Source organism: Eurytemora carolleeae, unplaced genomic scaffold, assembly GCF_000591075.1.
Source record: "Eurytemora carolleeae unplaced genomic scaffold, Eaff_2.0 scaffold179, whole genome shotgun sequence".
Lineage (NCBI taxonomy): Eukaryota > Metazoa > Arthropoda > Copepoda > Calanoida > Temoridae > Eurytemora > Eurytemora carolleeae.
The window spans coordinates 240584-266516 of record NW_019396088.1 but is presented as its reverse complement, the minus strand read 5'-3'; the positions used below and the strand labels follow the sequence as shown (position 1 = coordinate 266516).

General features: G+C 31.9%; 1 protein-coding gene across 1 annotated transcript; it reads right to left on the bottom strand.

Moving 5' to 3' along the window:
* On the bottom strand, nt 1-22676 carry LOC111718342 (putative ferric-chelate reductase 1 homolog). Its single transcript, XM_023493907.1, has 23 exons — nt 22541-22676; nt 20696-20784; nt 18942-19088; nt 17984-18060; nt 17132-17192; nt 15441-15557; nt 14513-14674; nt 13841-13896; nt 13652-13763; nt 13332-13405; nt 10123-10185; nt 8399-8444; nt 6941-7018; nt 5588-5678; nt 5340-5434; nt 4787-4923; nt 4208-4273; nt 3679-3788; nt 2463-2570; nt 1875-2052; nt 1473-1595; nt 1037-1120; nt 1-779 (listed from the first exon to the last, which is right to left on the bottom strand). Exons 1-23 carry the CDS (start codon nt 22581-22583, stop codon nt 743-745), a joined length of 2154 nt encoding a protein of 717 aa, XP_023349675.1. The 5' UTR covers nt 22584-22676; the 3' UTR covers nt 1-742.
* Nucleotides 22677-25933: the final 3257 nt, after the last annotated feature.

The following is a 25933-nucleotide window of genomic DNA, read 5'->3' as shown; positions in this document are numbered from 1 at the left end:
TAATAAAACACTTATTTATTTCAATGTGTCATATATAGTGGTAAAATCACAGTCAATATTTACAAAATACCATAGTTAGGCGCAGATAATTAAAAATACACTGGCAACATGTTTTAAGAATATTTAAAATATATATTATAACGTAATGTATGCAAGCATCATATGCATTTAAAAAAATAAGAATATATCCTCTATCCTATATCTTGGATAAAAGACAAATTAGAAAAAAATATGGATTAAGGACAAATTTAAAAATATTAAAGTTATAAAGTTGTTTCGAAATAATTTAGAAACATGGGCAAATAACTGAATAAATGAATTAAATGTATCAATAAAATATATTATATTAAGTTGATATGATTCAAAAAGTAAAATGTGTACAGTATCAGTGTACAAAGCACGTGGTTGGTAACTCCAGAAAATGGCGCAAAACATCAGCTGTCGTTTTAAAAAAAATGATTGCTTTCAGATAGTTAATTGAGACATTAATGGTTAAAATGCAATTAAATTACATATAAATATTAGAATTCTTTAAAAGCTAATATTTTTAGTCAATTGAGGGTAAAATGCAAATTAAATGAGATATCTCTAGTTAATACTTAGTAATTGTGGAATAGTTCAAACTAATATGATTAAATGTTTAATTTACAAATTTTCCATGTTCAAATGATTAAACTGATGTAAATAGAACAATTTTGTAATAAAAAGAAATTAAAACCCAATATATTGTTGATCAATCTCTCTACTGTTTCAGAATACCAATGTTGATCAAAATAGGTCTGAAATAAAATATATATCATTTATTTTTTTTGGGACAATTTAAAGAAAAATGTTCCAATATATCATTAATACGTGCAGGGGACTTTTTGCTGAATTTTTTTTGTGAGCACTAATGGGTAGCCTGGGGGTGACAAAGGCTAATTAATTAAAAAAAAATTTCAGAATTAAAAAAAAATTAGAATTTTTTTACCACCGCCAACACCGGGCCCTTAAGCTGGTTATAAATATTTACCAATATGTTAAATATATCAATCACCTGGTTGGTGCCATCACAACAAGGAGAATTAAAGCAGCAGAAACTATACAGTTGATCAACATGTACATCACCAGTGTAAACACCCTGAATACATTTATAGTACAGTTCATAGTGTTTACTTACTACACAGTACAGTACATAAGCACTAAGTAGTGTTCATGTACACTGAACATTATTAGTTGAATAGAATATGAATCAATAAATAATGCTTGAATATAAAAAGTTCGCTAAATAGAGCACAGTGGAACCCATAAATCTTTGGAATAAGAAGACGACTATTAGAAATAATAGTTTTTGAACTTCTAATGAACCTGAAAATAGCAATTGTGCAAAAATTTTTGCTTTGAAAATTGAAACAACGTTAAATGAAAATGACATTGCTGAATTGTAGTTTTCCTGTTCCAAACTTTTATGGGTCACCCTGTATGTATTGTACCTGACCCAGGATCCGGGAGTGTCCCTCTTGAGTTCCTCGTAGTCTGGGTACATCCCTGTATGCCTAGGGTTGTACCCGGCCTGCCCGTTGTACCGCCCACCATACTTGGGATGCATACTCGCACTGAACATAAAAAGTTGAGAAAATGTAAAATTTGCTAAATTATTTAGATTACAAACTGAAATAAATACTATGGAGATTTGCTAAGTTTTAGAGCAAAGATTCAAGTCTTTCATGACCCTTTTTTGGTCTTTTTTTGCTTTATGTACAATTGTTAAATTAGGTCCCAGTAAATGACAAAATTTAAACTGTGTACCGTATACCATGCTTGGAATGTTTACTAGCAGTGTACATAAAAAGTATGAGAAATGTACAAGTTTCCTAATTATTTTTATAACTTACGATTTAGCAGCTTTCGAGTCAGATGCGCAAGCAAAGCATGAGAGCAGGAAGTGCGTAACAAAATGGAATGCGACCCAAGCTATCAGGAGATAATCAGTTTCTGGACGCGGCAAAAGCGCTTTATCAAGATCCACAGCAAAAAATATGGTGATAATTCCCAGAGCATGAGCACCGTTTCCTAACAAAACAATATTATTTTATGATAAATCTAGATTCAACTGATGTTGTCCGTAACATTAATGGTTAAGTTAATAAAAATAAATTTTTGTATTTATGAAATAATGGCGGGATAAAAAGTAATTCTTATGTTAAAAAATCTAAAGGAAAAAATGTTGTATGATGATTTAACCATCGTGACAATTGGAAATAATGATTTTGAACACTAAAACAACTATAACCGAATTTAATGATTTTGAGCTACGTCGCTGAACTACCTTCTGCCGGTTCAAATTTGAACCACTGATTCAAACTCAGAAAGGATATGAATCGTTAATTCAAATTTGAACGGGCGGTAGGCAGTTCAGCAACTCCTGAAACTCACTAAATTCGGTTCCATGTTGTCCTTTCTGCAGATATAATCTATATCACCTATAATCCAGTGAATCCAGTTAAAGATCCATCTATGTCTATGCACAGGGCTGCACCGGAGTAAAGCAATGAAGGGTTGGAGGAAGGCTAATCCAACAGTTATAAATCCTGCAATAGATATTTATTATCGGTATCATCTTTAAAAGGACTGTAAAGTGTAGACGTATTTTCAAGTATCTCGGCATTTCTATGATAGAAGGACATTCGCGATTTACAACGCGATCGGTACCCTTGAAAGATTTGTCTGTTCAATAATGCATTATCAAATCAAAAATTAATAATTTTCAATTGTATTTTCGCTACAAAGTAGTGAATTGTGCATTTCTGCTTTAGAAAAAAAAGGAAATTGTCAGGGTTTAACGCTTTTCAAGCTAAAAAACCGACGATATCTTCCACAGAGAATTGAGCAGAGAATGTTTAAAGGGCACAGTTGTGAATCAGGTGTGCCACTCTGATTCAGGGAATTGGTATAAAAAACCCCGGTCCAAAAAACCACCTGTAATTGGGCTTTTTGGGTTTATCGTTTTTTTAGAATTTTTCTAATTATTGCCTTTTTTCATAATGATAAGATATTCAAGAATTAAGGTCTACTATCAACTGTGTGGATTAAGGTCTACTATCAACTGTGTGGATTAAGGTCTACTATCAACTGTGTGGATTAAGGTCTACTATCAACTGTGTGGATTAAGGTCTACTATCAACTGTGTGGATTAAGGTCTACTATCAACTGTGTGGATTAAGGTCTACTATCAACTGTGTGGATTAAGGTCTACTATCAACTGTGTGGATTAAGGTCTACTATCAACTGTGTGGATTAAGGTCTACTATCAACTGTGTGGATTAAGGTCTACTATCAACTGTGTGGATTAAGGTCTACTATCAACTGTGTGGATTAAGGTCTACTATCAACTGTGTGGATTAAGGTCTACTATCAACTGTGTGGATTAAGGTCTACTATCAACTGTGTGGATTAAGGTCTACTATCAACTGTGTGGATTAAGGTCTACTATCAACTGTGTGGATTAAGGTCTACTATCAACNCCGGCTAAAGAACACAGACCGCCATCGTTTACAGAGTTTCAGGTCGTCATCAGTGTCTCATTTTTTACGACTTAAATAATTTGTAAGTGTGGGCAAGGAAGAAAAAGATGGAGAAAGTTAACGTTTTTTATGAACATGTAAATAAAACCAAATTAAATAATTGGACAGTTCTTACCCATGATAGCATGAGGATTGGTGAAAACTGTAGGTGTGAGCCCATCTACTTCTATAATTATAAGAACAAGACCAACAATACTTAAACTCCAAACAAGCACCATCAGGATTCTAAAACAGAACAAAAATATAAATAAGAAGTTTTTAAATATATGTGCAGTTCGAACTCTGTTAAAGGGACAGTGAGCGTGAATTCGAGTGACCCTACCAATGCCCGATTTACAGCGGTACCCTTGAAACCTTTATCTTATCTAGGAAAACTATAAAAATGTTAAAAATGTAAAATTCTGATACCTTTGCCTACAGTAGAAATGCGCAAGTCACTTCTGTAGAGAAACCACAATCGAAAATAATCAGTTTCAAAATGATAAACATTGATATCTAATTCATACTTGAGCCAACGCTTGGAAGGATTCCATTGTAATTCGGACATCATCATCATTGCATGGAGGGTAAAATTCTCATAGATTTGTGCATGAGAGCTTGCTACCTATTAAAAAATGTAAAAAAAACTCTTTAACCCTATTTACCTGTGCCATATAAACCACTGGTCCACTCCACACATCTGTCCAGAAGTCCAGGTTTGCTTAAAATATCTAAAAACAAATTTTTATAAATGAAATACATACACTATAATGAGTATTAATTATGATTTATGATATGAATTTTTGGATTTCTCACATAGTAATAAATTTGTTTGATCTAGAATTCTGAATTTAAACTTTGATTTTCTAATCCCTATATCTTTGCAACCCAATGTCGTAGACCTTATAGACATCTCAAATTATGAATTCTGTTGAATCAAATAATCTAGGTTTACAATATCAGGTAGCAAAATATTAGAATTATAAAATTTAGTTAGTATCAAAGACCCTACTCTATAAACTAAGCTTTCAATCATAGTTCTTTTTATCCCCCTCCCTTCCTGCCCTCCTGCTAAAATATAGCAACCTCGCGTGATTATAATATTCCAGGTCAGTTTAGATAAAACTGATAGTAAAGGGAGGTTTCTATATTTCAGAAGGAGAGCGCGGAGTCCACGGCACTATAATTGATAATAAATTTCCCGAATTTATATTTATGAATTGTAATTAAATATATTTAAATACCTAGCAATCATAATCCCTACACTGGCAGCACAGATCCAGGCTCCAATCATGAATGATCCATGGACCATGATGTAAAGCCTAGATTTAGCCTGGATCAAGCCAACCTGTCCTAATCCCATCGGGCTTCCAGATATAGTCTAAACAAAAGATTATATTTCTCTTAAAGGGAATGCAAATGTAANTACCTTTGCATTATGATATTGAAGCTGATAATCTTGAACATCTCCTAGAGCCAGCAGGGAGGGGGGAGGGGGGAGGGGGAGTACAGGAGGTTTACCTTTGCATTATGATATTGAAGCTGATAATCTTGAACATCTCCTAGAGCCAGCAGGGAGGGGGGAGGGGGGAGGGGGAGTACAGGAGGTTTACCTTTGCATTATGATATTGAAGCTGATAATCTTGAACATCTCCTAGAGCCAGCAGGGAGGGGGGAGGGGGGAGGGGGAGTACAGGAGGTTTACCTTTGCATTATGATATTGAAGCTGATAATCTTGAACATCTCCTAGAGCCAGCAGGGAGGGGGGAGGGGGGAGGGGGAGTACAGGAGGTTTACCTTTGCATTATGATATTGAAGCTGATAATCTTGAACATCTCCTAGAGCCAGCATAATATGGTATTTATCCTTCTCTAGGTCCCAGATCTCACTTTCTGAATATAGCATTATTTAACCTTTTTAGTAATGATAGTAATAACTAACAAAAGTATATAAATAATTCACAGAATGGTGGAAAACATAACAGACTGATATAAATACTTATCAGAATAATAGAAATACTTATCAGAATGATAGAAATAACAAACCTACAACAATTGATCTAGTTCTCCTCCAGCTGCAAGTAATCCAACCATCCTTCCGTCCACTTGTCAACCTTTCTGAAATCCCATCTTCATCCTTTAAAATAATTTTACAGAATTATTAAAAATTATTTTTTCTTCTTTAACTATTTATTTTCATGGATTTACAATGTTTGCAGTTTTTGGTAGTAGACATGAAGTAATGGTTTTGAAATTTTGTTTTAAAGGGACCGTTCACTTATTTGGGTAATTTGAGGGTAAAGTAAATAGCATATTAGCTATTCATTGGTATTATTAGTCTTACTTTTCAAAGACAACTGTTGCCTGAGAAAAGACGATTTATCTTTCAGAATTCCAAACCAAAGGTACGATACTTTTGCATTTACACTATTTGATGCTTTTTTTCATAGTCTTGGATTTTTTAAAATTTTCAAGTATTAAAAATTAAATTGTAGTTAATTGTAAATATCTTTAATTCTTTTGATAATTATTATTAAATTGTCTATTTTCAAAATATAACTTATTTTAAACATTTGACCGTTATATACGTCCCCGTGATTTATTGAAGAGTTGAAATTTAGGAACCGGTTTCTTTGAAAGAAATGGCTGCAGGCTGGCACATGATGTCGTTGAAATGTAATTTTAGTTTTTTTTGGGCTGTTGTTACTGAAAAAACGTTATAATAGTGTCTATGCAAAGGAATCATACCTTTGCTTGGAATTCAGGCGATAAATCGGCCGTTTCTCCGGTCATAGACATCTTTAACAAGTAAGACCAATGAATACTTAATAGGCTAATTAGTTTACCATGACATTACCCAAATAAGTGAACGGTCCCTTTAAACCAATTTATCTGATTAATAATAGGAAGGATATGATCGTTATTATCTGACAATTTTCAATATTGTTTCTAATGCGTATATCACTAAAAGAGAGAGACAACTATTGAAAATAGGCCATTTTCAATAAGAGACCCGGAGATAATTCATTCAATCTTTATCAGATATAGCTTTTAATGGTACCGTTGTGAATTGAGCATGCAAGTTCATAATTTGAAATTACGGTGCATTTTTTCAGGTCCTACAAGGCACCAGCTTGCTTTTGAGGTCCTACTAGGCACCAGCTAGCTTTTGAGGTCCTACCAGGCACCAGCTAGTTTGAGGGTTTTGACAAGAAAATATTAAAAGATGGCTCAAGACTTTCATTTGTAGGATTTACAGGATTGTATTTATATACCATTATTTCTAACCTTAGTTATTCTTCAACAATAAATATTATTGTAAAAATATAGTTATAAATTATCATGAAATATAAAATTTCTCATTGTAATAGAAAATCAAGCTTTCAAGTTGGCTCTTACCCTTTTAAGTCCCAGAGGGAGTCCATTTTTCTGTTTTCCATAATTATATCCTGTTGTAATATCAACATTTCCGTTATCCTGAAACATATATCCTGTTGTAATATCAACATTTCCGTTATCCTGAAACATATTTCCTGTTGTAATATCAACATTTCCGTTATCCTCAAACATATATTCTGTTGTAATATCAACATGTCCGTTATCCTCAAATATATATCCTGTTGTAATATCCACATTTCCGTTATCCCCAAACACATATCCTGTTGTAATATCAACATTTTCGTTATCCTCAAACATATATCCTGTTGTAATATCAACATTTCCGTTATCCTCAAACATATATCCTGTTGAAATATCAACATTTCCGTTATCCTCAAACACATATCCTGTTGTAATATCGACATTTCCGTTATCCTCAAACATATATCCTGTTGTAATATCAACATTTCCGTTATCCTCAAACACACATCCTGTTGTAATATCCATATTTCCGTAATCCTGAAACATATATCCTGTTGTAATATCAACATTTCCGTAATCCTAAAACATATATCCTGTTGTAATATCCACATTTCCGTTATCCTAAAACATATATCCTGTTGTAATATCAACATTTCCGTAATCCTAAAACATATATCCTGTTGTAATATCAACATTTCCGTTATCCTGAAACATATATCCTGTTGTAATATTTATCCTAAAACATATATCCTGTTGTAATATCAACATTTCCGTAATCCTAAAACATATATCCTGTTGTAATATCAACATTTCCGTTATCCTGAAACATATATCCTGTTGTAATATAAACATTTCCGTAATCCTGAAACATATATCCTGTTGTAATATAAACATTTCCGTAATCCTGAAACATATATCCTGATGAAGTATCAACATTTCCGTTATCCTAAAACATATATCCTGTTGTAATATCAACATTTCCGTTATCCTGAAACATATATCCTGTTGTAATATCAATATTTCCGTTATCCTCAGACATATATCCTGTTGTAATAACAACATTTCCGTTATCCTGAAACACATATCCTGTTGTAATATCAACATTTCCGTTATCCTGAAACATATATCCTGTTGTAATATCAACATTTCCGTTATCCTCAGACATATATCCTGTTGTAATATCAACATTTCCGTTATCCTGAAACATTTATCCTGTTGTAATATCAACATTTCCGTTATCCTGAAACATTTATCCTGTTGTAATATCAACATTTCCGTTATCCTGAACAAATAAACTAAAATTTAACCTTTATATAAATTCGTGTATCGATAGTTTCTGGTTAATTTCTTAGCATATTTTTTCCTGTAAGTGTGAAAATTTGGCATAGTGAAAGAAATGCTCAGAATAAATACTTTTTTTTAAATTTTGCGCTTCTTACACCATGTCAAACTTTGACCCAGAAAGAAAATATAGCCAAAAAAAAACTCAATGCACACCTGAAGTAGGCAGTTGGTAGTTAGATCTTCTCCCATCTTTCCATCCCTTAATAAAAAAAAAATAATAACTTGAAACAAACTCAAATATTCTTATCAATATATATTTTTAACCAGTAAACCTTTGATATTTCATAAGCGGACTTTATTTCCTAGTAGAATTCAAAGAAATAAATGCAATTAAGCAAACATACTTAATTGATAACATATTTTTGATTTGATTTGAATTTATTTAAGCTTTGGCAATGTTAGTATCAGATAGGAAAAGGGTTCTTTTTTTGGCCAAGTACTCTCATTCATGTCAAGCCCCATTTTTATTGCATAAATAATTGCACTTCAAAACATGTATTGGCCCCATTTTTATGTCATTATATCCTATTCTATAACACTCCAGTTGCTGCAATTGTTCTTTAGTGATTAAGCATTTTTATTTTTTGTTTTTTAATATTCAAGGATTTACAAAAAACGAGGTCTTACATAGCCAAGAAAAATCTATTAGTTTTTTTCTTATTAAATTATGCTAAATTTAAACCTTGGAAAGAAAATGTCAGCAACGAACGATTTGAGAAATAGTTTCGGAGACAGAATTTTCAATGTGTACTTTTAGAGAATAAAATTTTGAAATTAAATAATTAAGAAATTTTAAACCTTAAAGAACTGTAAATTTGAAAAATGGATAATAATGATGCCCATTTCTAGTTTTATTAGAATATTGATGCCTATTTCTAGTTTTATCAGAATATTGATAACAATAAACCTATATTTTGGAATATTAATACTATACCAGAAAATTATGAATGAAAAAAAATTACACAGCTTTTCCGCTTTTCCAAAGAATTTTAGTACCAAGTAGGTCATATAGGTCATATAGTATCGAATACGTTATATATTTCAGCATCGAGTACGTTATATATTTCAGTATCGAGTGCGTTGTATATTTGAGTACCGAACACGTTGTATATTTCAGTACCGAATACGTTATATATTTCAGTACTGAGTACGTTACATATTTCAGTACTGAGAACGTTATATATTTCAGTATCGAGTAGTTTGTATATTTCAGTACCAAGTACGTATATATTTCAGTACCGAGTACGCTATATATTTCAGTACCGAGTACGTTGTATATTTCAGTACCGAGTACGATAAATATTTCAGTACCGGTACGCTATGTATTTCAGTACCCAGTACGTTATATATTTCAGTACAGAGTACATTATATATTTTAGTACCGAGTACGTTTTATATTTCAGTACCGAGTAGGTTGTATAATTCAGTACCGAGTACGTTTTCTATTACAGTACCAGGTACGTTATATATTACAGTACTGAGTACGATATATATTACAGTACCGAGTACAATATATATATTTTAGTACCGAGTACGATATATATTTCAGTATATTCCGAACAAAATATTATCTTCTAAAAGTGTAAGCGTCATTATTCAATTATAGTTCGATATTTTTTTACCAGAAAAAAAATCCATCTACATACAGTGAAACCCATAAAACAGCGATATAAGATATGGCATTTAATAAATCTTGATGATGTTATAGTTCAAAGCAAATAGTTTTAAAAGTAGCTTATAAATCTATAAATCAACTTTTTAAGTGACATGTGCCAGTGCACACGATACAATTTCTGTGTTCCAAAGTTTATCTTTAAACTTGACTAACAGACTAACCGTCGTATTCCTCTACCCCATTTGGGCCTCACTGTATTTACCTGGAAAGTCCGAAGGCCACATATCCAGCAGAAAGTGCTTTCATCTCGAAGTGGAATTGAAGCCTTAACAAACAAATAATAAATTTCTGAAAAATAAATTTTTGAAAATAAAATTTCCTTTTTAGTTCCACGCCTTGATCCACTATACGATTAAAGGAATTAGTTTTAGCCCCTAACTCTGATTTTCCTAATCCTTTTATCTTTGCAACCTCTATATATGTTATTTTAAACTAAAAAATCTGCAAGATTAAATATTTTAAGTTTGAAATTTTAAAGGTTCACACCTTCAGGTTGCAAAGACATGGGACCATAAAACTCGGGTGTGGGGCAAAATTTCAGTCTATTTAAGAAGTTCCGCAAGTTAGTTAAATAAAGCTTTCCAGGCCCTAACTTCCAAAAAAACTTCTATATAACACTTTACAATTTAATTGTACACTTTTAACAGCTTAGCACACTGCTGAAAATGTACCATCAGGTTTAAAGTCAAAATTCCTAAATATTTCTTTGGAATATATTAATATTAGGCTTAAACAAAAAAAGTTTGCATATTTTAAGCAAGTTAGTTAAATAAAGCTTTCCAGGCCCTAACTTCCAAAAAAATTTCTATATAACACAAAAAAAGTTTGCGTATTTTATAAAAAATCGTGGATTCTCAAAATTTAATGGAAATTTAATTTTGTTAGAGGCTTATTTTTAAAACTCTGAGCATTCGTATACCTTCCCTGGGGACATGTAAGGTTCCACATAAAATTTGGGCCTGATCGGTTCCGCCGTTTTGACGTTTATATGTATACAAACAAACAGACAAAGTATATATACTATATAGATAGATGCAGTATCTTGAGTTTTTCCAGAAAATGCCACCCAGAGAATTTTAAGTAAATCCGTTTTAAAGAAATTGTAGAAATCAAGTGCATTTTCAGGTCTAAACTCGAGCGTAACTGTAGTTTTAAGGCTTAATCAGGCTTATTCTGTATTTTTCTGCTCTATTGTTGGAATCGATAATGTCAGGGTCGCAAAATCATGTGAATTTTTCTTAACAGTCATAAGACATGTCTTAGCAAAAAAGCAAAGCCTTAAGTGAACTATATGATTGCCTAATTACTACTTTTAAAAGTCTGTTTGAAGTAAAATCAGTAAAAATCACACCAAAAGGCTTTTACAGACATTAAACTTAGGGGTTTGTTTTGGTGCTACAATATGTCTTCTGACTGTTAGAGACAATTCATAAAATTTGGAGACTAATTAGTTCATCGGCTCTATTTTACGTTGCAGTCAATTACAAGAAAATTACAAGAAAAAAATAGAAATAAAAAATTTAATTTAAAGACTGTTAATTTTATTTCAAATAACCCTCCATTTATAACCGAGTACGGATTCACAACGGTATCAATCATTTCCCTCCTTGGTTAAGGAAAAATTCTTTTTATCCCTTCTTTCTTTAAAATGTTTATTTTCTATTGCAGCTTCCAGGGGCGGATACAGGATTTAAGTGATGGGGGGGGACAAGATCCGCCCCTGGCAGCTTCTCTGTTAAAGTAACTTGCGGGTTTCTTGCAACAGAAACAGTGGTTAAAATTGTAAACATAGGTTTAAAGGTTACCATTAAGTATCGGCCATAGCACTTGAAATAGCAAAGATAGTATATTTAAGAAAACATGTGGGTTTTTTCAGTAAAAAGGTTTGCATTTTTGAATGTTGTTTATTACCGGTTGAAGGAAATGCGGGAGATATGGAGGAAATGTTTGGGAAAATATTATTTTTAAATATCTGAACAAAAAACTTTTTATTTATTCAACATTTTAAAATTCATGACTTCAGGGGAAACAATCCTTTAATTGGATCATAAACTTATTTTTATCTTTAAAAAATAGTTTCTTCATATGTTTAACAAAAATTAATATTTAAATTTTTGGTCGAAATACAAACTAGTTTAGAATTGAATTAGAGGGATTAAAATAGACAATGGTAATAATAAGAAGAGTATGTCTACTTTCATCTTAAAAAATAATTTCTGTCTGACACAATCTGTATAATAACTACTCTGGTATATTGTGTGAACAGTAAGAATGTTTACTGTATAGATTATCACATATCACACACGAGCCACATTCTTCTTGATTTCTCGTCTGAGCCACCTCAAAAACCTCGTCCTTCCAATTTTTTTTAAAGTGTTCAACCTAATCCTTCAAGATAAAACTATTTTTTAAGAATCGGGCCACATTAGGGCATAAATGAAATATTAAATTTTAGTAAATAGAAAAAATAGTTTCACTTGAATTAAAGTTTTTGAGTTCAATGTCCTTAAAAATATTCACCTTTTTTACACGCATTTTCCGATAATCCTTGTTTAGGTATGCCAAATATTTTGCTATTTATTTTATCTCGCGAAGGTTACCTATTCTGGAGGCAGAAGAGATTTAAGTTTTACCTAAGTAAATTTTGACATCATTCTCAGCTCTTGCAAGATTCTAACATGATGTAATCATTAGAATACTTAAGTGTATTCATATGTTGTGCCCTAACCTTGCCAAATATATAATTATAAACTTTAAAACACATAGTAATCGATGGACGAGGATTTCTAGGTGGCTCGGACAAGAAAATGAGGAGAATGTGGCTTGGACGAGAAATTGTTGTGTCAGGCCTTCCTTTCCTCTCCAGACTTAATAAACAGTTTCACGAATTACTTTTCTCTCTTTAAAAGGCATGTGGTATACTATAATTGAACTACTGTAATGTGAACTTCCGATTTTAACAACAATTAATCGTTTAAACTGCGCCTACATTTTCTGATGTAGTTTTTCAACTAAACGTTAGTTTTAGGAAAAGATTTAAGGTAAAACATAGTGCTCAATTGAATTAAATTTTTGAGATTTATACAGAAGATAAATACCTAAAATGAGTAAAAGATAAATCTATGCCTGTAATGAAATTAAACAATTTGTTCAAATATTCTATTGGTCAATAGATCAACTAGTTTAAATGAAAATTGTCCAAATGTACACCATCTAATTGTTAAAAATGTCGTCGTCTTATTTCTGTCATTCGCCTAGCCAAGTGTGTGTAGTAGAGTTTGGACTACGTGTTACTTCTAAACAAAGATCTCAAGAACTGAGAGCTCTGCAGTAAACTCCAGTGCCCGATTTGGAACAATTCACAAATTAGAAATTTCCTCCCCTGACAATTTCTAAATTTTATTAACTTACTTGTCCGGATAGTAGGCCACGACGGCTTGACATTTTCCTGAGGAAACACAATTGTCAGGAATACCAAAACAAGCCTAGACAAAATGGAAATGTTATGCTCCGAAAATTCTTTAAAATGTCAGGGAAAAAATAATCGGAAAAAAATAAAGAATCAAATACAAAATAAAGTAATCGCATTGAGAAAAATTATATAGTTTGTAAATAACATTTGTTGTTGAAAAACTAATGTTTCTTTAAAAAGAATTTTTACAATTTTAAATTTTACGAACGTCGAAAGTTCACTCAAACAGTTACTGGAGGTTCATTTGAGCCAAACCTACCTTTGTGGTGTTGCAATCATTAAATATGGGATCCTTTGGATCTGTGTGCTGTAGAATTCCACCAATAATGGGAAGAGGATCAGCATACGGAGTCTCTGTTGTAGTGCTAGTGCTAAAAATACAATAAATAAAATGGCTGCTCAAAAAACAAAAAATATAAATTTTGAAATTATGAATAAAATTGTTTACCTCAGGGTTGTGGTGGAACTGATATATATTGGAGTAAAGGAATCTACTGGAGCAACCTGCAAAACAAAATATAGTAAAATATATTTTAATTTAAAGAAAACTTTTTTTAAATCAAAATGGCGGAAATTTTGATAAACGATGACATACAAAAAGTTTGATAAAATGACGTACAAAGAGGCAGATATTTACACAAATAGCAGAAATTTAAAAAAGGCAAATATTTGAACAAAATGTCAGATATTCAAACAAAAAGCCAAATATTTGAACAAAATGGCAGATATTTAAACAAAAAGGCAGATATTTGAACAAAATGGAAATTTTTTTAAACAAAATGGCAGATATTAAATACGAAATAGCAGAAATTTAAACAAAATAGCAGGTATTTAAACATGGTAGATACATAAACAAAATATCAGAAATTTCAACAAAATTGTAGATATTTAAACAAAATGGCAGATATATAAACAAAGTGGCAGATATAAAAACAAATTGGCAGATATTTCAACAAATGGCAGATATTCAAACACTATGGCAAAAATTTAAATAAAATGGCAGATATTTAATGAAAATGGCAGATTTTTAAACAAAATCGCAGATATTTTAACAAAATGGTAAATTTTTAACAAAATGGCAAATTTTTAACAAAATGGCAGGAAAAACTGACTAGTTTACCTGATCTTGTGCTGCAGCCAGGTTTAAAGGAAGCTCTGCCTTCTGTGAAGGTTGGGGTAAATCAAGATTTTGCACCAAATCCTTGAAATCTTCCTTAGGATGAAGATGTTTCTCGTTGTCGTCTTCAATACTTGTAATCTCACCAACCTCTGTCTCCAAGATCTTAATACATTTCAATTTTTAAAGTTCTTATTTAAGAAAAAAAACCTTCTCTTTTTTATTCATCTTGAAAGAAAGAGAATTCTCAAATTTGTTTTTAACTGAAAAAAAAGTGTTCGTAGTATGTTCGTAATTTTAGTTATACACTATTTCATCCATTATACCCGTTTTTTTATCCGATTTATTCAAATCTTGTCAGTCAAAATATTTGAAGTTAATTAATACTTTACGGGGTTTCTCTGGAAAAAGTTTGGTTAGCCTACACTCTACAGACCTTAACATTGTTTTATTGTTATAAAAGTAATGTAAGTATAATGCCTATTAATGAGGGGGTTGGGGGTTAACCTTCAAAAGTAGGCCTTATATTTGAAAATGAGCTTGAAATCTTTTCCAAAGATTTGCAAATATATTTAAACTATAATTTTATTTTTACTGTTTATGAATAGAATAGAATAAATTGCGTATCTTAAATAATAGAATTGATGATTTTTAAATAATGACATAAAAAGATGTTTAAATTTTTTGAAAATCTTAAGAGACCTATTACTGTGAGCATGAAGGCTCACGTGTACGTATGTCTGTAGTCTAGGTTAGCAGTAGGGCGGATAATAACCGCCACATGTCCTAGTTGTAAGCGAGATCTCTCCGTTGGAAATAAATCCATGCCGGAAATCAAGTTCCGGCTGCGTGACAAATCCAAGCCAATCTAAGGACCCAAGCGTTCTTTTTAAATATCCAGGCCAAAAACTTTATTTATTTGGATCCTCACCTCGTTCCCAACAGTTTCCTCGATCTCCTCAAGGAGGTCAACGTTCAACTCCTCCTCGAGCAAGACCTCTGTGGACATCGGCTCCTTAGGACCATCATCAGGACTCGCAACATCATCCTGAATATAGATTATATCTCTGGTCTATATATCATCAAGTTTTTGCGGCCGTCGGCTGGTTTGTAAGGCGGTGTCAATAAACATGAAATGGCTGAACCGATCAGCCCCAAATTTTGAGTTACAACCCCAAGACAGGTCGAAATTTAAAAAACATAAAAAATATAAAAAATCCATCAATATGCAAAATATTAGTTTTTTGGAGTACAAAGAACCATGGAGGCATAAAAAAGAAACATTGAAGAGCAAAAAATTTGAAAAGCCTGGAACACATTTAATAATTCGACAAAACAAGACTTCTACAGTAAAAATCAGAAAACCCCGGAACTACTTTTATAATTAATCAGACGACATTACAATCTAATTTTACAAATATGATTAATGAAACGAAAATAACAAATAGCCCTAGTTCTGCCAATTCCAAAATGTCTGCTTTTATCGTGCGATTAAAAATGTTTACGTAAAGTCGTCTGATTAACTGTCAATTAATTCCGGGTCTTTCTGTTTCTGACTGTAACTTATACAGTGCTTCGGTCCAATATTTTCACTCTTACAGAAATGATTTTGATTTTGTTCCCGAAAGTAAGATATGCCAAATCTACTAAAACATCAAATATTTGTGTTTACTTAGAAATTAGAAACCTCTGTGGGGGATTTCAAGAGAATCTACTAATTTAATAGAGTCAAACAAATAAATTGATTAAAAGCAAACGGAAAGTTCTGACAACTTTCTTCCTTATGAAACCAGAATCCCCTATTTCATCTTTGAATTCAACAGAAATTATAAGTATTAGCTAGATTTAAAATCACTTTTGCAGTGTAAGAAATAAAACTTTCCATTTTGTAAATAAAATCGAAATAACAAAAGTATTACGAACTTAACAATATTTTGTTCGAAATTAACAGAAGTTTAGAGATAGCTCGATTACGAACAAAATGATAGATGTTTGGATTTTCCCAAGTGGCCACTTCCAAATGTGCAATTTCCCAAGCGAACTTGGGAAGTTGCTGCTTTTAGCCGCAGTGCCCGGCCTCCTAGCCTGCCTGTCCTAGCCACAGCGTTCAGTCACCCTTGCAGCCTGCAGCGCCTCAGAAGGATTTGAAAATTTGGGAACTTGCCGCTTGGGAAATTTGCAAATTTGGGGAGTTGCCATTTGGGGATTTGCAACTTGGGAATTTGTCAGTAAAGAATTTTTCACTTGGGAAGTCGCCCTAGGGAAAATACGTACGGGAAAAAACCTAACACAGAATGGTAGGATTTCATTTTATAATAAGTGTTTTATCAATCAGAAAAAATGCCCTGAAACTTTTGAAAGAAAAATAACTTTTTTATTTTGATCTTTATTCAATTATATCAAAGAAATAATATCACGAAAAATAATTTCAACCCGCAACTTTTCATCAAAAAGATTTTTTTAATAGATTTAAGGGACTGCATACATGTATTTTTATAATGGGACCCACCAATGATAGAGTGACATGTCCTATTGACAACAGTAAAAATTATATGTCCTATTGACAACAGTATAAATTATATGTCCTATTGAGTAGGTGTTATAGTCTTGTACAAATACAACCTTAACAATAACAATAACAGTAGTTGTTATAGTCTTGTAACCAGGTAAATACATATAGAACCTTAACAATAACAATAACAGTAGGTGTTATAGTCTTGTACAAATACAACCTTAACAATAACAATAACAGTACGTGTTATAGTCTTGTAACCAGGTAAACACAAATACAACCTTAACAATAACTATAACAATAACAGTAGGTGTCATAGTTTTGTAACCAAGTAAACACAAATACAACCTTAACAATAACAATAACGGTAGGTGTTATAGTCTTGTAACCAGGTAAATACAAATACAATCTTAGCAATAACAATAACAATAACGGTAGGTGCTATAGTCTTGTAACCAGGTAAACACAAATGCAATCTTAACAATAACAATAACGGTAGGTGTAGGTAAATACAAATAGAACCTTAACAATAACAATAACAATAACAGTAGGTGTTATAGTCTTGTAACCAGGTAAATACAATTAGAACCTTAACAATAACAATAACAGTAGGTGTTATAGTCTTGTAACCAGGTAAACACAAATAGAACCTTAACAATAACAATAACAGTAGCAGCAGCAGTAGCAATAACAATAACAATAACAATAACGATAACAATAACAATAACAATAACAATAACAATAACAATAACAATAACAATAACAAAAACAATAACAAAAACAATAACAAAAACAAAAACAATAACAATAACAGTAGCAATAACAATACAATAACAATAACTAACAGTAGATGTTATAATCTTGTAATCATGTAAATACAAATGCAACCTTAACAATAACAATAACGATAACAATAACAATAACAATAACAATAACAATAAACTAATAATCTGGATATTTACCTGTGTGTCAGGGAGTTGTGAATGCCTCGCCCACATGTCATGTATTTAGCATCGTCTTCTGCAACAAAGCTACCAACCTAGATTTAACAAGAATCATAATATTGTTAATGAACAAAAAGCTAATTATCAAACTAAATCTTGAAGTATAGATTTCCTATGAACACAAACTTACAAAGCACCCAATTCTCTTAATTCATCTAAAAAATTATTTTTGCTCATTTACATGTTAGCTATGGCTTCACCAAATCGGATGACTTTTTTCTAGGAAACCCATGGGTTCACCGGAGGCGACATAAGCTAATAAAAATATAACTTTTTTTCTTAAAATTCTAGATTTAAAAAAAATATAGGGGTTTTAAAATTACACGGGCAACGCCGAGCACTTTAGCTAGTATTTAATATATAGGAGAAGTAGTTTAACTACTAGATTAAATTGAACCATACATCTCTTCATCTTCAGCTTCAGAGAACTGATTTGAGGTTCAACTACAACTATTCATTAAATCTGCTTTCTAAGGAAAAACTTAAAAAATAAAAAAAATTTAAATATTTTTAAGTGTAACTAGTGGCTACAGTTTGCCTGGTTATTTTAATTTTTTGATTATAATCTTTAACCTTTGATCTTTATAATAAACATCTTTGGTCGTATATATATATTTATATCTTTTTATATGTTACCTGGCCAAACGGCTGAACCAAAATGGCTGAATTTATTTAGAAAACCCATGGGTAATTGGGTACCCTGGATGTGACATAATTTAAACAAATTCGAATTTTATTACTTAACAAATTCATGCTGTTCTAAAAATTCCACGTGCAACGCCAGGCACTTCAGCAAGTTATTAATATATCTTTAAAGTTAAGATTTAGAGTTAAAATAAAACTTTGTGCAAAACTTTCTTACATGTGAAACTAATTATATTTAAGAAATGAGGGGGGGGGGACCTCACAAAAATACCTGTTCCTCTATCTTAGCAGCATCTCTGGCCTGGATGATGAACCCCTTGAACGTTTTTCCCTTCCCTCCATGCAGAACAAGATCAACAATATCTCCAGGTTTTAATAAACTCTTATTCACAATCACTTTGGCAGGGGCTTCTCCAACCTAATCAATATATTTATGTTTAGCAGGGGCATCTCCAACCTGATCAATATATTTATGTTTGGGTTTTTCTCATGACTCTTGGTGGAGTATATAAGAGATATGAAGTTATAAAAATAAAAAGCTTTTTTTTTCTTTTGTCGATTTATTTTTGATATTGTGCTTTGTTTTTATTTTGTCTTTAAGTTTTTTTTATAATAATCTTTTCGGCTCTTTAGTCTTCAACCGTTAATATATGAGAAACTAAAGAAGAAACTAAAAATAAATACATTTAATCAGATCAATTATGAATTATACAATTATGAATTAGCTAATCATTGAATTATTGAATAAAATAATCAATAAAAAATAAAATCTTAATGAATGAAATATTAAATCAAATATCAATGTACTGATAAGTTGAATATTCAACGATTTTATATATTGGTAAAATCAAGCAATTAACTAAATACTAATCAATTCCATCTATTCTATATTTATATATTTACTTTCCTTGTCTGTCTGTTTGTCTTCCTGTCTGTTTTTTGTTTGTTTGTATCCAATAAACGTCAAAACGGCTGAACCAATCGAGCCCAAATTTGTGTAGAACCTCACGTGACCCCAGGAAAAGGTTTATGAATGATCAAAATTTCAAAAATATGTGCTTAAAAGTTTTTATTATTGTAAAATTTTAATAATGCGCGAAAAATTAATTTGAAATCCGTAAATATTTGTTTGTTATAGTTTAATATTCTGTACAAAGAAGTAATCCTCACAGATAAAGCCACAATTAAAAGTTGAAATAGAAAATGGACTCGAAGCACACTATTAGCAGTCTATATTCCTTGCTTGTTGTCTGTTTGTCAGTTTGTCCGTTTGTGTCCAATAAACGTCAAAACCAGGCGCGCAATAGCCTGATTAAGGGGGGCATGCCCCCCCCCCCTTAAGANGGTCTGGGGGGTTCCGGGCTAACTCCAATTAGAACTAATTTTCTCGAAAATTTGAAGAAAAAAATAAACCACCAAATATTTTTAATTTGCACCTAAATTTAATATATTTTTATCCCCAAATGTTTTATAAATACCCCTAACTTTAAAGTTATTACTTCAAAATTAAGATGTTTTGCGCCCAACAAAAAAAATAACCCTTTGATTAAAAAAAAGCCTCTTCTTATACATTAAAAAATACTTTTAAATAAAAAAATTTGCTCACAAAATAAATATTTAAGATTTCCCATACAGAATTTTGCCCAAACTGAAAAAAGCCCATTAAAACGAAGATTTAGGATTTCCCCTAACTGAAAATTGCCTCCAAAACATAAAATTTGCCCCTGAAATATAGATTTCAGATTTTTCCCACACAATTATCCTGAAATGGTAAAGTAGTTTTTTTTAATGACTGAGTATAACACATTTTTCAGGCCCCCCTCCCCTAGAAAAGTTTAGGAGGGGGGGGGGGGGAATTTTGCGCTGCGCACAAATTCTTTACACTTTGCCCCCCCTTGCTGAATGTCTAGTTGCACACCTGGACTCTAAACGGCTGAACCGGTCGGGCCCAAATTTTCAAAATTTCAAAATTTGCCTCCATCATTTTCTATTTTTAAAAATTTTGAAAATCCGCAATAAACTTGCCTGTGGTGTTCTGGAATGTCCTGGGGTCATTCCACTACAAGCTGCATCAGGGGCCCCCATATTGTATCCGTTTATACTCAAAAACACTCCTAAATAAAGGCAGATCAGGAAAATAAAATGCAAAAAATGTGAAAAAATATTTTAAAAAGACTCCTAAAAATTAATTATGTTATATTATAAGCCCCATTTGTACCCTAAGTGTCCTTAGAGAAAGCGAATGGCCCAACCAGTCAGCAAAAATTAGAATTTAAAAATAATTGTCATTTTTAAGAGATGGAATTGAGCTATGTGCTATATCGTGTAACTCAATAACTCGACCTTCCTTTATCTGAAAAGGGGTTTCTATCCCTAGGCTTTGATTTTACTTTTCAGATTTCCTCTAACTTGNTTTTTAAGAGATGGAATTGAGCTATGTGCTATATCGTGTAACTCAATAACTCGACCTTCCTTTATCTGAAAAGGGGTTTCTATCTATAGGCTTTAATTTTACTTTTCAGACTTCCTCTAACTGGTGCTCTCGTAAAGTGACTGTAGACGAAATTTTACTTGGCCTTTAGATAATTAAGTGACATGTGCGATTGACAACGGTACCCTAAAAAGCTTTGTATAATCTCTCAGACAAAGTTTTACATGGTACCATTGTGAATCGGGCGTGTCCAACTTTGAAAGTGTTTACCTAAACCTTATTATCATAAACAAACATGGAATCAAACACCATTCGCTAGGAATTCTTTCATTTACATCAGTGCTACTGTATGAAAACCATAAATTATGGGGCGTAGAAAAAATATAAAATATTTTAACACCCAAAAATCTTGTAACGGTCTTTCACACTCCTGCACTAGACAGAAAGTCAAATTTAAGCGACTTTACTGGTACGAGTTTGTGACCTCGTAGCTCCAATTGTTTGGATTTTTTCTACCAAAATAAAGTACTCCAAATTATGGATGATCATTGATCATTGAAGAAATTCAAAACATTTCTGTTCTCATTAGTTCTATAAAGAAGAGCAAGTTCGGAGTTATGATGGAAAACATTTTAGTTTTCAATGTAACATAAAATTGACATGAATTTGATTTGTTTTTGGTTTTCACTTTACTATTTATTACACTGGCTACTAAATCCAAAGTAGTCTTGAACTTTAAACATTTGCACAATAAAAAGTTAGTATAGCAATAATATACATAAGCAGACAGGATACATCCCGGTAGACCACCGTATAATATTTCTCAACATTTCTTATTATACATTACGCAAACAAGACAGGGGTGAATATTTTGCAATTAGTTTTTGTATAAAGTTTTTCACTCAAAAGAAAAAAGTTCTATTCGAAGAATGTTAAATTGTTATCAATCCCCTAACCTTTTACCTTTTGCCTTCCTTTCCTTTCTCCATTTTTTTCCTTTCTCGATTTCCTTTCCTTTCTTGATTTTCTTTCCATTCTCGATTTTCTTTCCCTTCTCCATTTTCTTTCTCTTCTCCATTTGATTTTCTTTCTCCATTTTCTTTCCCTTCTCCATTTTCTTTCCCTTCTCCATTTTCTTTCCCTTCTCCATTTTCTTTCTCTTCTCCATTTTCTTTCCCTTCTCTATTTTCTTTCCTTTCTCCATTTTCTTTCCTTTCTCAATTAATTCCCTTTCTCCATTTTCTTTCCTTTCTCGATTTTCTTTCATTTCTTTTTTTCTTTCCTTTCTCGATTTCCTATCCTTCTTTCTTCCTTTACATCCTCTTTTTCCTTTTTTCTTGTTGCTTCTTTCTTTTCAATATTTTCCTTTTTTATTCTTTTTTTATTTCCCGTCTTTTCCCCTTCATTAGCTTTCCCTACTTGTTAAAGAAAAAACTTACCTCCGATTAAAAGCCCCAGCAGCGAAAACATCATTTCCCGCATTTTTAAAACCTTTTGAATGTCGTCTTTAGTCAGTCTCTTTTAACCATTCGTTAAATAGTTATGTTGGTCTGAAAATAAAATTAATGCTTGAATGTTTTCTACTGAAGTGAAACTATAACTGTCAAATCAATTCATGTTCAAATCAAATTGCAAATCTGAATATGAAAAATATGCATTTGCAAAATTGGAGAAATTTTCAGTAAATTGAATTTTCAAAAAATTGAATTCAATTAAAAGAGGATTAACAAATAATTTTATGTCGAAAATAAAACTTCTGTTTTTTTTTGTTTGAAATAAAAATCTAAAAGTTTTTCAACGATTAGAATGATAATTTGACAAACATATTTATAGTTATTTAGTAAAGTGTAATCATGAAGTTTAAGGCTTTCCAAAGAGCAATAATCGAAATCCAGTGACCGGAAGTGGGTCTAAAAATAGATTTAGTCGAGTAAAGGTGAAGGAAGGCATTCAGGCAGTATGCCTGAGAATTCATGCAGTTGGTTTAAAAGCCCCGCTTCAAGCATATAGTGAGGAACATGTGATAGTTAGAAAAATAAAAAAATTTNCCCCCCCAGCTGGAATAAGGTAATGCCACTTTCACTTTATCAAGATTTTTTTGTGGTGATTCATACTGCAGTACTGAAATCATACAATATTTACATTTTCGTGAGGAATTCTTATAATAGGGACTTAAAAAACTCGTAATACATGGATAGTTGAAGATGATAATTCTGTTGAATTGTGAACATCAAGATTTCAACCATGTGATCAAATTAGATGATGACTTCCGCATTTCTACAGTAGGAAATGATAAGAATGATCAAAATTAAACACTAATAAGAATAAGATTAAAAATCTGAAAAGAACCCCGAAATGGAATCCCCAGGTTGCCATCGGAAGATAAGTCCACTATCCTCTTTCAATTTCACTCAGTCTCTATACCAACAGACTGCACCCTACACAGTCTATTGGGCCAAGAAGGCATTACACCTAGAAAAACAACTAACCTTCCACCTTCTTAATCAGATGAAGGTTTCGAGGGTACCGTTGTGAATCGGGCATTGTCATCTTTGCACGAAGGGTCACTTAAAATAAAGCTTTAATTCTAAATTTTTTTATGAAGGTAGATACATTTTTCAACATAAAATTTGTCGTTNAGAAAGATTATGAAAGAAATGAAGAGAAGGATTAGGAGAGAATTGAACTTAAAAGAAAGATTAGGGGATAACTGAAGAGAAAGATTAGGAGAGTACTAAAGGGAATTAGTTGCCACAAAATTGACAATTCATGGTTCGAGAGCTTAAACAACAATATTTGTTTTAAATCAAGTATGAGAAAATTTGTACAAAATGTTTTAAGTATTTAAACAATTTTTAATCCTAATATGACCTGCACCTCCAGTTTAACTTCCAATTGTTTTGGTTGTGTTTTTTAGTTCATTTTAAAACTATTTAATAGACTCTCCTATTTAAAACAACTGTTAATGGTTTATAAGGTTCTGGATTACCTAAATGTAAAAAATGACCACAATGTGTATGTAAGAATGACGAAATCCTTCAATGTCTTTATTAGCATAATGCGTCTGCTATACTCTCTCGCAACCCCAGGCATAACTCAAGTATTCTCAGATATGTATCAATCCAGATACAACTCCTCAAACTCTGTCTTCTCTAGCTACCTTAAACGGTATATACGTTCTGTAAATAACAAGAGTCTGTGTTAAACTGTCTATATTCAGGTATAAAAGGTACAGGTAAATAAAATGACCGCAACTGAGGTCAATGAACTAAAGAAACTTATATTTACAGGTTACAAAGATTTAATAAGATTCGTTAAATTTACATGTATCCGTGGATTATCAAAGCATTGATTCGTATCTTTCACGTCAGGGGGATTTAATTAGTTTCTTTTGGATACTCTGTGATATTATTTATCAAAACAATGAAAAAAATCTTTCGGATTTAATTTTGTGCTCTAGCATGGATAGTAGATAGACATAATCGCGGAAATATATAATAAAACTATCAAATAATAGCCTTCCTATGTGTAAACTTGTAATTCGAAAAAAAGCCACAAAAAAGTCTTAATTGTATTGATAAAAACGACGACCACTATTGAAAAACTAAAAAAAATTTGTATCAAGCACGTATCCATCAAATTTAAAACTGGCCAAAGACTGTTGATCAGCCGTACTTGTGAAAGGATCCAGTACAGATTTGAAAGCAACCAACCCGGTCTAATTGTGTACCAAAAAAATTTAAAACTTTCAGGTTTCTGTTTGAAATAGTTTTAGAAGTTTATTTCTCCAGAAACTGACCAGGACTCAGGAGAGAAACTAACTTTAGAAAGAATTTACTAAAAATTGTTTTTAAATCTAGATCAGAGCTAAATAGAAATATAGATAGATATTCATATAGAAAGGATAGAAGATAGACACAGATAGATAGAAAGACAGATACATGGATAGACAGAAAGACAGATACAGATAGATAAAAAGATTAATACTGATAGATGGGTGCAAAGGCAAGCCAATTTCAGCATTGATTAAACTAATCAAAAACTTTTTAATGATAAATAACTGGACTTCATTACGGTATCTGTGTACTGCATAGATATTTAGTATAGACTGAGGATATATGTTAAATTAGACTGAAAATCATATAATTTCCTACAATTTGTTCGAAAAATTAAACTTACTGACAGCAATTCAAAATTACAAAATTAGAAATAACGCACAGAATGTTAACATTCAAACCAAAATTAATATCAGAGATTTCAACTCACATTTTTCTTGAAACTACATTTTAAAAACTGAAACCCCTTCCCCGGCATCCTCTCATCCACACACTCATTATCATTGACCCGAGATACCAACAAACCCTGAGCACACAACTCAGCTGGGAGAGCTAGAGAAATTTACCCTCCAGCTGGAATTCATTTTCGCGCTTTCGAGTTTAAATTCTTGAGTTGAGCGCGAAGTGTAAAATTTGCGTGCATATGATTGTAAACGCAAGAGTCTTTTCACATAAAACCGGTTTGAATGGTTTTTGAAATTGTGCTAAAATGTGGTTACGGTTTGGATAGGTGGATCTTATTGCTTGCGTCATACTTTATAATTTAATCACCCCCTCCCCCCCCGAAGGGAGGTGGGGGAGAGGGGGAGGGGATCATGCAATAAAAGCATTTGGTAAGGAAACATATCATCATAACTTTTATTTTTCTTAAACGTTTTTTGAAAGAATAAACTTATTATGATTAATACTTTCTTCTTCGGTTTGCATGAATAAATTCAGGCCACTCCCTTCAAATTGTTGGGTCAGATATATATATATACATATATATATATATTT